At 41.3% G+C, this 14,533-nt stretch overlaps 1 protein-coding gene across 5 annotated transcripts in view; it reads right to left on the bottom strand.

Annotated features, from left to right (window-relative positions):
- SMG7 (SMG7 nonsense mediated mRNA decay factor) overlaps positions 1 to 14,533 on the bottom strand; it is a 103,185-nt gene that overhangs the window by 23,020 nt on the left and 65,632 nt on the right. For all 5 annotated transcript variants that reach the window (XM_077823817.1, XM_077823821.1, XM_077823818.1 and 2 more), the window contains 4 exons: positions 5,368 to 5,438; positions 4,967 to 5,027; positions 2,368 to 2,487; positions 1,340 to 1,769 (listed from right to left, as the gene is read on the bottom strand). In XM_077823817.1, coding sequence (XP_077679943.1) covers positions 1,340 to 1,769; positions 2,368 to 2,487; positions 4,967 to 5,027; positions 5,368 to 5,438 — 682 coding nt within the window. The remainder of the gene's footprint in view (positions 1 to 1,339; positions 1,770 to 2,367; positions 2,488 to 4,966; positions 5,028 to 5,367; positions 5,439 to 14,533) is intronic.

The following is a 14,533-nucleotide window of genomic DNA, read 5'->3' as shown; positions in this document are numbered from 1 at the left end:
AGTGTCCACATTGGAGTGCTGCTCTTTTAAGATTTCTGAAAACATGCTCCACACCTCATCTCTCAGATTTTGGAAGGCACTTCAGATTCTTAAACCTTGGGTTGAATGCTGTAGCTATCTCTAGAAATCTCACATTTGGTACCTTCTTTGCATTTTGTGAAATCTGCAGTAAAAGTGTTCTTAAATTGAACAACATGTGCTGGGTCATCATCCAAGACTGCAATAACACGAAATACATGGCAGAATGCAGGTAAAACAGAGCAGGAGACTTGGAATTCTCCCCCAAGGAGTTAAGTCACAAATTTAATTAGTGCATTAATTTATTTTAAGAGCATCATCGGCATGGAAGCCTGTCCTCTGGAATGGTGGCGGAAGCATGAAAGGGCATACTAATGTTTAGCATACCTGACACAGAAATACCTAGCAATGCCAGCTACAATAGTATCATGTGAACACCTGTTCTGATTTTCAGGTGACACTGTAAATAAGAAGTGGGCAACATAGTCTCCCGTAAATGTAAACGAACTTATTTGTCTTAATGATTGGCTGAACAAGAAGTAGGACTGAGTGAGGACTTATAGGCTCTAAAGTTTTACATTGTTTTGTTTTTGAGTGCAGTTATGTAACAAAAAAAATCTACATTTGTAAGTTCAACTTTCAAGATAAAGAGATTGCACTACAGTACTTGTATGAGGTGAATTGAGAAATACTATTTCTTTTGTTTATCATTTTTACAGTGCAAATATTTGTAATAAAAATAAGGTGAGCACTGTACACTTTATATTCTGTGTTGTAAATAGAAATCAAACGTGAAAATGTAGAAAAAATCCAAAATATTTAATACATTTCAATTGGTATTCTATTGTTTAATAGTGCAATTAAAACTGTGATTAATCCCAATTAATTTTTGAGTTAATTGCTTGAGTTAACTGCAATTAATCGACAGCCCTAGTAAAAACGTATGATGCTAAAGTAAACAGGCCTTTGTATAGTAGAGGAGCTGATCTGTTAAGTCAGAAGTGTCATTTTTAACTAGTGACTTTTCAGTGTAGAACTACAATTTAAGGTACTGAACATAGCACCCTCCATTACCTCCCTTCCCTCAAGGGTAAACTTGTAAGGAAATGCCATGAATCACTTTTATATCTGGTCCCTAAATAAGGCCTGTTGCTGTTCTTCAACTAACAACTACTGGCATAGCAGTAGCACCTAGGACCTCAGTCACGGCTCCTTTCAGCTAGATGCTGCACATAAAAAAAGACAATCCCTGCTCCAAAGAGCTTACCGTCTAACAAAACGGCAAGCGACAGACTCTGTACTCAGAATCTGAATGCCTTACCTGCACTGCCACATTCTGCTTTCCTGCCTCCTGCATCTTCTCCAAGCTGCATTTCTTGGTTTCATTCTTTCTCTTGTTGTCTTTCTTTCCATCATTTTTAGTGGCTGCTATTCCTTTGCTATAGTCCCGTCTTTCCCTACCCACATCTTTAGGTGGATAGATTCGCCCTTGCTCTCGGTTTACCTCTCGTGGTTTAATGTTCTCTTTGAATGTGACCATTGGTTTCTCCCCAGTGTCACAGTTGCTAAGATTTCTGCCAGTGGACAGAACTGATTTGAGTCCTGGGCTCCCATCTGTAGACAGTGGCTCTGCAATGGATGTTTCCTGTAGGACGAGACTCTCTTTGGCTTCACTAGGGTCCTCTAGCAACAACTCTGGGATTTCTGTCAAAAACAACAGTTTTCCTACTTCGTTTTCACACTGAATCAGCCTAAAAAAAGAAAAAGGTACTGAATAGCATGTAGTAGTCCTTTTAGCCATGTAGCCCATCTTCCCAGGCTATAATAATGGCATGACATACGCAACGAGCCAGCACACAGCACACTAACCCCCCAGCCTCAGTACTAACTCCATATAACAAATTACATTATACCTTCCAGGCTGCTGGCACTCTTCAATATGCACACCCACCCACCATTGCCCAGTCTCTATGACTTCACATACTATTGCCAGTACTGTTATTTAATTGATCCACAGTAGTACTCAGAGGTCCCATTGTACTAGATGCTTTACTACCATGTAGGAAGATACAATCCCTGCCCCAAACAGGTAAATCTCAGGAACTGTGTATTCCTACAAGTTTCACGAATGCTCATTATCAGATCCATGCATTCGCACATTGTCTTTTGTCACTACCACAGTACAAAACATTAACTTACATATGTAGTGTTCTACAATACACTAATGCAACATATCAACATTACCACTCAAAACTAAATCTCTGGCACCTGTCAATGCTACTAAGCTTTACAGCAAGAACAATATACAAACAGGAGTGAGAGAGATAGCACTAGCAGCTGCGTAGATACCTTGGCTGGTTGTCAGCAATCCATTTTCCTGTGAAGATCAGTCGTTGCTGCCGTACCCGTCGCTGCAGCCCTTCTTTGTCTCCTGTAATCCCCTGGTGGCCTTTGGAGAAATCCAAGTTCCTAATGTTGACGTAAACAAAGAATGGAAAATAAAATTAATCTCAGTTGCCTCTTGTACCGTAAAGGCAAATGGAGGCTTGCAAAAAGGACTATGAATTGTACAGAAAGTCTATTGCAGGTTTCATTTTCAGCAGGATTTAATAACCTAAATACAGGTTTCAGATGCATCCGATGAAGTGAGCTGTAGCTCACAAAAGCTTATGCTCAAATAAATTTGTTAGTCTCGAAGGTGCCACAAGTCCTCCTTTTCTTTTAACCTAAATACAGTTATAGATATCGGAATTGTATTTTCAGTTATATTACTTTAATAAAGAAGGTCTACATTAAGCAAGTAAACTAGTGACGTCAAGTCCTTTATGACATGACAAAAGGGTGCATGATATTAGGAAAAGCTCTCATATTAATTAAGACCAAAATTAAAGGTTAACAGTAAGTGAATGGATTTAAACCAAGGTTTCTCCCTCACTAGCCATCTCCTCCTTGCTTTGGTAGTGAAGTCATAGTGCTATTAGTACTCTGATGCTACGGAAATTATTCAGATGTCAAGTATAGGCGAACTACTTTGCTACAGGATCAAGCCGAAGAACAACTTAGGATCAGAGGGAGAAAATCCCACAACTTCAACAGCAGCAAAGGAAACACAAGGGCCAAGTAGTTTTTTTTTTTCATATAAATATATTCCTTTCCCAAGTTCTCAGTGTGAGTTCTCCTTTAAGATAGTCACTGTTTTCAAAGCTGGGTTGAAGGCTATTGAAGGAAAAATGCAAAAAGGCAAAATTTAAAAATTAAAGCCAGAAAAAAGAACCCCATCCATGTTTCAAGTTTTAGTATATTTTATATACAAATGTGTTCAAATAAATGGAACTTCCCCTTCCTCAAAAATGTTACTCCTGTGATACTGGACATGGACTCCAGTTCATCACAAAACTAGAGAGATAGGAGTCCTGCATGCAGACCACTTTTTACTTATTAAAATTGTTTGTAAGGAGATCTACATTCATCTGTACTTGCTCTGAAAATAGGGTTAGTGCAGAACATCAGTATCTCCCTACCACAAAGTCTTCCTCTCAGTACTTCACCACCAGTATGGGTAAAAAGAACAGGAGTACTTGTGGCACCTTAGAGAATAACAAATTTATTAAAGCACAAGCTTTCATGGGCTACAGCCCACTTCATCGGATGCATAGAATGGAACATATAGTAAGAAGAAATATATATATACACACACACACACACACACACACACACACACACACACACAGAGATAAGCTGGAAGTTGCCATACAAACTGTGATAAGCTAATTAGTTAAGATGAGCATTCTCTGCAGGAGAAAAAAAAACTTTTGTAGTGATAATCAAGATGGCCCATTTAGACAGTTGACAAGAAGGTGTGAGAATACTTAACATGGAGAAATAGATTCAATATGTGTAGTGACCCAGCCACTCCCAGTCTCTATTCAAACCCAAGTTTGTGGTATCTAGTTTGCATATTAATTCAAGCTCAGCAGTTTCTCATTGGAGTCTGTTTTTGAAGCTTTTCTGTTGCAAAATTGCCACCCTTAAATCTTTTACTGAGCGGCCAGAGAGGTTGAAGTGTTCTCCTACCGGTTTTTGAACATTATGATTCCTGATGTCAGATTTGTGTCCATTTATTCTTTTGCGTAGAGACTGTCCGGTTTGGCCAATGTACATGGCAGAGGGGCATTGCTGGCACATGATGGCATATATCACATTGTAGACGTGCAGGTGAACGAGCCCCTGATGGCATGGCTAATGTGATTAGGTCCTATGATCGTGTCACTTGAATAAATATGTGGACAGAGTTGGCATCGGGCTGTGTAACAGGAATAGGTTCCTGGGTTAGTGTTTTTGTTGTGTGGTGTGCTGGAGAGTATTTGCTTCAGGTTGGGGGGCTGTCTGTAAGCAAGGACTGGTCTGTCTCCCAAGATCTGTGAGAGTGAGGGATCATTTTTCAGGATAGGTTGTAAATATTTGATGATGCACTGGAGAGGTTTTAGTTGGGGGCTGAAGGTGACAGCTAGTGGTGTTCTGTTATTGTCTTTGTTGGGCCTGTCCTGTAGTAGGTGACTTCTGGGTACTCTTCTGGCTCTGTCAATCTGTTTTTTCACTTCAGCAGGTGGGTATTGTAGTTTTAAGAATGCTTGATAGAGATCTTGTAGGTGTTTGTCTCCGTCTGAGGGATTGGAGCAAATGCGGTTGTACCTACCACTAATTAACCTCTCAGAGTTTGTATTGCAACTTCCAACTTATCTGTACGTATATATATTTCTTCTTACTATATGTTCCATTCTATGCATCCGATGAAGTGGGCTGTAGCCCACGAAAGCTTATGCTCTAATAAATTTGTTAGTCTCTAACGTGCCACAAGTACTCCTGTTCCTTTTGTGGATACAGAATAACACAGCTGCTACTCTGAAACCTGTCAGTATGGGTAAAGCATCCTTCAGCTGCCACTCACCTGAATGAGGGTCTCAGAGCCAAGAATCCCTGCAACTCAAACTCCTCTGGAAGTGGGGTAGCTGGTGAACAAACAAGAAAGAATATCAGTGAACAAGGCCTGGAATATGCTGCACCAGTAAGGTTATGGATATCCAGTCACCACATACAGTACAGCTCACACTACTAGATAAATGCTGTACTACTCATGCTGTGGGATCTACAGAAAGTGAAGGATAGATAAAATGAAATACAATATGCTCAGCACAGGAAAAAGCAGTTTGTAAAATATTCATATTCTAAGTGTACTAATACTAGAAGGTGCTATATTCTACCATGATACCCCACACCAATGATGCTAGAGACACTTCCTCCCCACCTCCCACCGCCCTTTCACAGAACACAGACTAGGAGCATCCTTACCATTAGTGCTGGAAAGATCTTCCTCATGGGGCTGGAAGCTGTTTAGCAGAGAAATCAGCCATGGCCAAATGCTACAAATCAAAAGAAGATAGTTTCCACTTATCATGGTATGTCTGAACTGGAATTCTACTCATTGTACCAATTCAATATGGAGGCCTATGACAGAGTTGAAATCCAACTCAGCCCAACTGCTTCCAAGAATGGATAAAATCAAGATTTTTGGCATCCCTCCCTTACTGCAACTAGTCAGGAGCCCTTATTCTCCTTAACAAAGTGAACTCCTTCTGCAATGAAATGATATTTTTTCAGTGCTGTCAAGGGAAGGATAGAATTTTGAGATGCAAGGAAAATGCTTTCAAAAGGCGGTCTGAGATAACCAAAGAACCCAGTTTCTTGTCACCAAATTCAGGAAGTATGGCAGGTGCATTTACCAGCTAGAGAGAAACAAACCACAGGTGTCACTTGATTTTAAAATATTATACTAGGGGAATGAGTTCACAGCCTTTGTTTGTAGTTCGTACTTTCCAATTCAAAGCTGACTGTTCTCAAGAGAATATATCTGAAAATCAGTTCAGAGACAAAATGCTTCTGTAAGATATAGTTAGGGTTAGGCAGACTAATTACTTCTAAAAACCTTAACAGAATATTGTAGTTCTAGAAGTAGATGTTGGAACACCACAAGTCCTAAGTTCAGGTTGGATTTAAGTTGAACACTAAACTACCTTCACTCTAGACGCATGCCCTGCTAAAGTTGGTGCAATGGACTGGAAATACTTTGCATAGCTACCACTCTGTTTTGATGTCAAATCTGAAGGACTACTCTATGGGGCACGTATAAGGTGAGGCAATTGTTTGAGAATGAAATAAAGTACTCTGATTTTACAACAAAGGGGGAAATAGTGCATATCCGTCTACCTATGGATAGTCAAGTCTTATTACAGCCAAAAGGAAAATAAAAGCGTAGTGAGGTACACAAATGTGGGTATATTGGGTCCATGGCAACAGTGAGATGGAAGGGACAGACTGATTCGGCACTCTGCGGAATGCCTTTATTCTCTGGGGCCCTAACAGTTTTTGCATATTTTTTTTTAAAATAAATGAAAGCATAAATTAGCGAATCTTTCAGATGTGAACCTGTGTCTGCAGACAGACAGAAAATAGTTTGAATAGAGATGTGAAATACTCCATTATCTCAATAGCATGTTAACATTTAATTGCCATCAACAGGCTTAAAATCAACCATTGATAACCATCTTGCTACTTGTTTTGCAAGCACATGGTACTCTGGGATTGCTAGATGAACTTGAATGGAGCACAGTACTATTACACTTCTCAACCCTCCAAATCTGACTCATGGTGAGAGATGAAAATATACAGTAGTGGTGGAAATGGAAGAAGGTGGAGAAAAGTTCTGATGGGTAAGACACAGGCATATTCCAGGAGTATGAATTCTAGTTGGGTCTGTGGCAAAACAGAGGACTTCTATGTAGCAAGTATAGTCTGCATTTCTGCTAGTTTATGGCTGCTTTTGTATACCATAGGGCAGGGGTGGCCAAACTTACTGACCCTCCAAGCCACATATGACAATCTTCAGAAGTTTGAGAGCCATGGCACACCTAGACGGGTCTCCAACCCTGCTCCTGCTGAAGGCCAAGCCCTGGCAGGTGCACCCTGTGGGGCTGAAGCCCTGAGACCCTCTCCTCACTAGACAGAAGCCTCTACCCTCCCTCCCTCCCCCCTCACCTGCTGCAAGGCAGAGGGCCCAAGCTCTCCCCCACTCCCCATACATTTAAATTCAGTGAAACAATACAGGTTGAAACGAAGACCAGATAAATCAAGAATTACTCAGAGATCAGAAAATTACAAAGCCTAACCTCCTTTAAACAGAATGGTCCAGCTAAAGGAGCTTACAAAACACCATTAGCCATACTGACAGAGCCCATAGCCACCTTGAACTTGAGCAGATTGGTTAACTGAGCTTACAGCTCTGTTAGCACAGAACAATTTAGTGACTCCAGCAGATATTTGCTGAGGGTTAAAAAACCTGAATAGCCTGTAAAACACATCCTGAAAAACACATCCTGCGGCATGGACTCCTATAGTAGCCATATTGGAAATAACCTGCATCTTGATCCCATCTCACGTTTCACAATCTGCCTCTCGCCCCTACAACTGAGCTCAAAGATTTCTTAAAACTCTGTCTCTGCAGGCATGGTTCTGGCCTGGAGACTCCTTCCAGTTGTATGGCTCCCTTCATGGAAAAATACTTGCAAACTGGGCTACAGAAAAGGAGTTAGTATCTTTTCACTGCCAGTGTTAACTACCAAGTACAGTGTGCGCAAAAGAGCAAGGGGCTGGCACCAGTATAAAGACGAGTTATGTGTCAGATGAAGGAGAAAGTATTTCCTACTATATTCTAGGCAGTTTCACCAAACAACCCCCAAGTTTTGTTGCCTCGAGGGAGTGAGGCAGCGGAGCAGAGATTAAAGAACACTAATCCATTTCAAGTTTTCATTGTGCCTAATTTGTCAGGGTCCCATAGGACTTAAACTTTACAAGTGTACCAGTAATGTTTATATTGCAGTTCACTTGCCTCCTGTGACAGATCCCCTCATCTTCCCTTCCCTCTGCCAGTCAATGCCTTGGACTAACTTTTATATCCTGTAGTGACTGGCATCAATTCTGTGAAAGCAATAGGCATTCTATGTCAAAGGCATGCCCAGAGCTCTCAGAATGAATCTGACCTTTTTCAGTAAATCTTAGTCATTATCTACCACATGATGAATTGAAATACAAACATGTACCCTGAAGGTAGGTCAGCCACTTTTCCTGAATGACTGCCGAGATTGGTGAATGTGAAAATGTTGATTTTTTAAGTCCATCAAATCCTTTTAGATCTAAATTACGGTAAGTAACAAACCCTCATTCTGTTTGTATGGTAGGGTGTGAGGGGGATAGAGGTGGAGAGTATAAATATCATCCGTGTAGTTCTCATCCATGATATTTGCCATACTTTCAACATGCCTTTTGAAATAAATTAATAAAAAGTCTTTACTAACAGTAGATCTCTGCTTTAGCTATTTTTGAGTCTAGTATGTGAGTGTAAAATGTTTAAAAAGAAATTAGGAGGCCTACTTAAAATAGTTTCCAAAGTGCACTGGCTGCTGTCTCATTTATATCAACAGGGAACAAACTTTTGTACAATATTTTTAAAAGAATGAAATAGACATTCTGTTAAAGTTGTCTACCAACCTGATTCTGGATAGGAAAGTGACATGCAGATATTGTAGCCTGTGGAACTGCAACAGAAAGCGGTGGCCAGAAACCTGATTGTGAAGAGCCACACACTAGAACTGGTATTTTATGGATATTTCTTTTCCTATCTGGGATTAAAGATTCCTGCCCTTGGGTAATATGGTTTCAGCAGAAGAAAAATCTGTATCAACTATTTGTTTTGTTTAAGGTAAGAGCAATGCTCCACAAGAAAAAGCACATAAACCTTCAGGGTTGAGAACTTGTGTATTTCTGCATTTTTCAGAGTACAGAAAATTCTAAATCTGCATGTAGTACAAGGATTATTTCCCCAATGAGTCCAAGAATAAGCACAGTTAAGACTGACAGAGATGTTTTCAAATAAATAGGACAGGGATACTTACAGCTTTACTATATAATAGGAAAGCCTCAGAAGTATGACTAGGTCCTTTTTCATTTGCGGACCCCTTTGGAAATCTATTGTCTGTATATACAGTTGAATTCTGTTCAGTCAGTTTTCAGTGTAAGTCTTTCATGGACCCCTTAGACCTCCGCAGACAACAGGTTGAGAACTACTGCACTAGAGTATTACAGAGATGGAGGGACACAACAGATACAGGTTTCAGGAGAACCAATGAAGGGAAAAAAGGAAAAAAAGTGGTTTTTTATCCTAGAGGAAGCTTTTTGTTATTAGCAGTACTGCAAGAAAAACTTTAAAGAGACATGGTCAGCTTGAATATAGGGCTAGATACCTTAAGGGCCTGATTCATGCTTTCCCCCAGTTTGGGAACGCCCTTTTTAGGGCCTCTAGTTCAAGCTGTGCATTTGACAGCTCTTAGTAATTTTTACTATGGATGTAGTCACAGCGTCTCTTTGCTGAGAAAAAATAAGGTTATTTCACTAAGTTTTCAGTTATATTAATCTTAGCTATTGCTTGCAACTAATGAAAGTATAACAATCAGACCAGTGCGATCAAGTTGATGTTGCCCCTTTACTACGAGAATAGGAGCATGTAGACAAATTGAGCAAAAGTGAGGGATTTTTAAGTAGGGCTCTGTGTCCTACCTTCTCATAGCAGAATTCAGAACTTTTTACTTTGAGGGAAAAAAAGGAATAGTGCACGTTCATCTGTTCTGAGGGAAGGAGGGAAAAAGATCAAGTCTGATGAATGAAGGAGATATCATAGAATCATAGAATATCAGGTTTGGAAGGGACCTCAGGAGGTCATCTAGTCCAACCCCCTGCTCAAAGCAGGGCCAATCCCCAATTTTTGCCCCAGATCCCTAAATGGCCCCCTCAAGGATTGAACTCGCAACCCTGGGTTTAGCAGGCCAATGCTCAAACCACTGAGCTATCCCTCCCCCAGACAGGGCAAAAAATTTTTACTATCAAAGATGATTTTGAAAGACTGATTACTTACCTTACAGTAAGTATGGTTGTTAGAGATATGTTGTCAACATGGACTCCACTCCTGGTGCACATGTGCCTCATGCACACATAATTAGACTCTTTTGACCAGAGGTGTTCGTTGGGGCTGTGCTTGTCCCCTACATGTTCTCATACCTTCACCCAAACACAAACAGCAGAGCAGGCCCAAATGTTCTTGAGTTCCTTCACCAGTTCAGAGCCCTAGAGGAGTAGGACTCCATAGTAGTGGGGAAGGAGTGCAGGTCATGGAATCTAGATGGACAACACATCTTGAAGATGTCATGGAAGTTACTGTAATGTAAGTAATCATTCTCTCTTCTTTGAGAGATTGTCCACATGACTTCTACTCTAGGTGACAAACAGTTGTCTGTTTGCTTGGATGTGGGTACTAGGAGTTCTACTTGAACAATGAATGGAGAACAGCCCTGAAATAAGCAGCATCTGATCTGGAAGCCTCTACCAAAGAATAGTGTCTCGTAAATGAGTGAACCATACATGTAGCCAACCATATAAACTTCAGAAATAGGAACAGTTAGCAGAGGATGCCTGATGTCTAGCAGAATGAGCTCTAATGCAGCTAGGTGGATCTAACTCACTCATAATATGTTCTTATACAGTTGAAGAAGAGCTAAGACTCTCAGAGGATAGTGCCTAACCCATCACTCACTTTCTCTGAGAAGGCCACAGTTTAGGTATGTTCCTAAAATATTTTTGTCCTGTTAAGGTAGTCTTACAATCCCTTGACTAAATCAAGTGTATGAAATTTAGTTTCCCATGAGACTGAGTGAGACTTGGGGAAGAAAACCAAGATGAATAAATTGATATACACAAACATTTTAAACAACTTTGGGCAGGAACTTGGGATGAGAGCTAAGAGTGATCCTTTCCTTATGAAACACAGTTTAAGGGAGCCCTGTCCTGAGAGCCTGAATCTCTACTACCCTTCAAACTGATGTAATGGCTACTGGAAAGGCAGTCTTCATAGCTAGGTGGTAGAGGGAACAGATTGCTAAGCACTCAAAGGAGGGGACCTATCAACCTTTTAATGTTATAGAGGTCCTAAAAAGGGAGCTCCCAAACTGGGGGAAAGCATGAATCAGGCCCTTAAGGTATCTAGCCACTGTAGGGTGAGAAAATAGTGTGATTCTGGATAGGAAAGTGATATGCAGATATTGCAGCTTGTGGAACTGACAAGTCCAGCTTTGGAGGCTAATAAATAGTCCAATATTGCTGAAATGAGTGTTGCTGAGGGAGACTTCTACTCCTTATGCCAGAATAGAAAACTTTCTACTTGGCTATGAGTCAATGTAGTTGAGGCTTTCCTGCTTTGGAGCAGAATGTTCTAAACTTCTACTGAAGAGCTTTTTCTGGTGGATGTCAGCGAGCCAACATCCAGGCTATTAACAACACAGGGTGAAAGATCTAATCATTGTGCTGTGAGACTATGTTGCACAGGACAGGCAAAGCCATCTGAGGCTGCATGGGGAGGTTCACCAGATCCGAATATTGGAACTCCTTGGCCCATGCAGGGGCTATCACAATTGATCCAACATCTTGCCTAAGTTTTCTACGGTCTCTCACGGATGTTAGGGGAAAGCATATATTAGTCCCAGTGTCCAGGGGATAAGAAAGGAATCTGATAGAGCCCAGAATGGAGCAGAACACTTGACACTTCTTTTCTGACCTGTGGCTAATAGGTCAACTGATGGGTATCTCCACTTGCAAAAAATGCTCTGCAACACTGAGTCCTTAACTGAGCACTTGTGATTGTCTGAGAACTGCCCCGGGAGGTGATCTTCCAGCAAGTTCTGAATGCTTGGAAGATGCAGGGCCAGTGACATCAGTGGGTGAGGAATAGAGCTGAATGCTCTCTTGTGCAGATGACTTAGCTCCTCCTCTACTGCAGACATAATATATAACTGTGGTGGTGTTTGTTAGCACTTCGACTGTAGATCCCTGGAATAGAGGCAAGAATGCTTTGCATGCCAGTCAAATGGCTCTGAGGTCTGGGACGTTTATGTGCAGACAAACTTCTTGAGAAGACCACAGGCCTGGTGTTTGAAGGTGACTTAGATGAGCACTCCACATCTCTCAATGGAGCCATCTGTCCCCAGAGTCTTGGTAGGCAGAGGCGCAGCAAAGAGTACTTCCTCATACACCTGAAGTGGGTCCTTCTACTAGTTTAGTGAGGAGAGAACTTCTTGTGGGACCATGATAATCAGATCCATGAAGTGTCCGCTGAATGTGGATTTTTCATTGTTGACTTTGAGCCTTAGTGTGGCAAAGAACTTTAAGGTTATTTGAACTGCATTGGCCACCTGTCGTGCTGAACTTCCTCAGATCAACCCTTCAACAGGATATGAATAAACTCCTCCTTTGTCTCTGTAAATGAGCTGCTATGATTACCAGGTACTCGGTGAACACCCTCAATGCTGAGAAAGACTAAAGGGCAGAATCCAGGACTGGTAATGAGATGTTCCTACTAGGAATCTGAGGGATTTCCTGTGAGCCAGGTGTATATTGTTGAGACACCAAAGATCTAGAATGGGCTGCCAACCCCTTTCTTTAGGAAGAATAAATAATGAGAATTAAAAACCCCATCTGCCCCTGAATTCTAAATCTCCCCCCACATCTTGGAGCAGTGGAAGAATCCACCTTCTTGCTTCAACAGTATCTTGAGAGGGGTTCCTGAAGAGGGACAGGGCAGTCGAGGGGGGCAGCAGGAAGAAAATGGAATTGTATGCAATACCAGTTGCTGACAATCTCTCAGACCCACTTCATACCCAAATGTGCCCAGCAGGGCTATGACTGATAAGCATTTGTATACTGAATCAATGGACACAGGAGAATACCAGGGACCCATACACTTTCCTGCTCAAAGAGAAATCTTTGGAGTCCATCCCTGATTCCCATTGTAGTTGGGAAGGGGAAGTATACTGTATTGATGTCTCAACTGCTGTATGCATTGCCATGATTGAGGTGGTCAAAAGTCTAGTTTGCACTACTGAGGGGAATCCACTACCATCCCAGCAAGGGCAATTCAGTACCAGGTCCACAGACAGGTCACTAACTGTGCCAAAAAGACCACAGATGCAGTGTATGCAGGGTACAGAGAGTGAGGAAGAGTCTGTCTGAGAGGAAAGGCAATCAGCAGATACTCTTTTCATAGCCAGTAACAAGATTCCAGAGGAATCCATCTTGGGCTATTTGGATGCCATTGACTGTGGCACTTGAAACAAGTTAGACACATGTTGACTCTTGTGTCTTGGTTCTGAGGATGTCTAATCTTGTCTCTGGAGCGTGAAGCTCCTTCCTAGCTGTGCCTGAAGAAGTCAACAACTGGATTGAAGCCGACAACTGGTGCCTTAGACCTCTCAGCCCTGGAGCTCAGGATGAAATCCCAGCTGGCTTGGGCATAAGCTGAGAGAGATTGGAGAAAGACTGAGCCTTAGCCACATCCTTCTCTGGGTCTGAGGAGGCTTTCATTGAAATCCTCCAGAAGCAGGCACCACTAACCTTATGAGTCTGCCTGGAACAAGAGCAGCAAAATAAGCAATTGTCAGAGATATGACATTTGCCTAAACAAAATAGCCACTTAGATTGCTGAATGGAATAGCAGCACCACAAAGTGGCATTCCTAAAGCCCAGAGATTTAACATCTACCATAACAGCTCAAGTCTCCGTACAAATGGAAGGGAGAGGAGGAGGCTCCAAGCCCATTATCTATGAAAAATTAGTAAAAGAAAGTAGTAAAAAAAAATTTTTTTAAAACAGGCAATCTAAAAGTTAACAACTTGACAGCTGTATTACTTAAACACTCACTGCAACTGAACTGAAGAGAAGCAGGCAGACTGAAAGGACTCCATCTCTCTGCCAAGGGCGGAAAGAAAGAACCTGGGTAGGTATTGTGGGTTAAGTGGAGATGGAAAAAAAAACCTGCAAGTTGTAGAAACGGATGGCCAGAAGAATCTGATCTCAGGTGCATGGGGTGCATCTGCAGTAAGAGAGGAATCCATGTGGACAACACATCAATGAAGAACTTAATATCTGTCGATTTTACTTAATTTTAAGTTTTTTACATGAGCCTCTCTTTTTGAAACCCTTAAATTATACTAGCAGTCTATAAAAGGAAACTGAACGTATGATGGAACAAGTTGAAAAACTGTTGAACTCAGAGATTTCCTTTTCATTATCCTGTGCCTGTGATTTGGCAAAATGAAGCATGGAGAGGTCTTTATTTTTTGAAGTAGGAAGATTATGGGAAGATAAAAATTTCCCTAAGTTTTCTTTTTTTTTTTTAATTTTGAGTGACTGTTTGGGAAAACGGTACATAACACTTTTTAAGGGCAGATTTCAAAGCACTTTGCAGTGGTGAGTAAGCACTATCATCCCTATTTGACAATCAGGGAACTGAGGTGCAGAGAGAGGTTAAGTGACTTGCCCAAGGCCACACAATTAGGGGCTGAACAAGGAACAGACTATAACT

This window comes from Eretmochelys imbricata, chromosome 8 (assembly GCF_965152235.1).
Source record: "Eretmochelys imbricata isolate rEreImb1 chromosome 8, rEreImb1.hap1, whole genome shotgun sequence".
In the NCBI taxonomy this organism is placed as follows: domain Eukaryota; kingdom Metazoa; phylum Chordata; order Testudines; family Cheloniidae; genus Eretmochelys; species Eretmochelys imbricata.
This window is presented reverse-complemented; position numbering and strand designations above follow the sequence as displayed.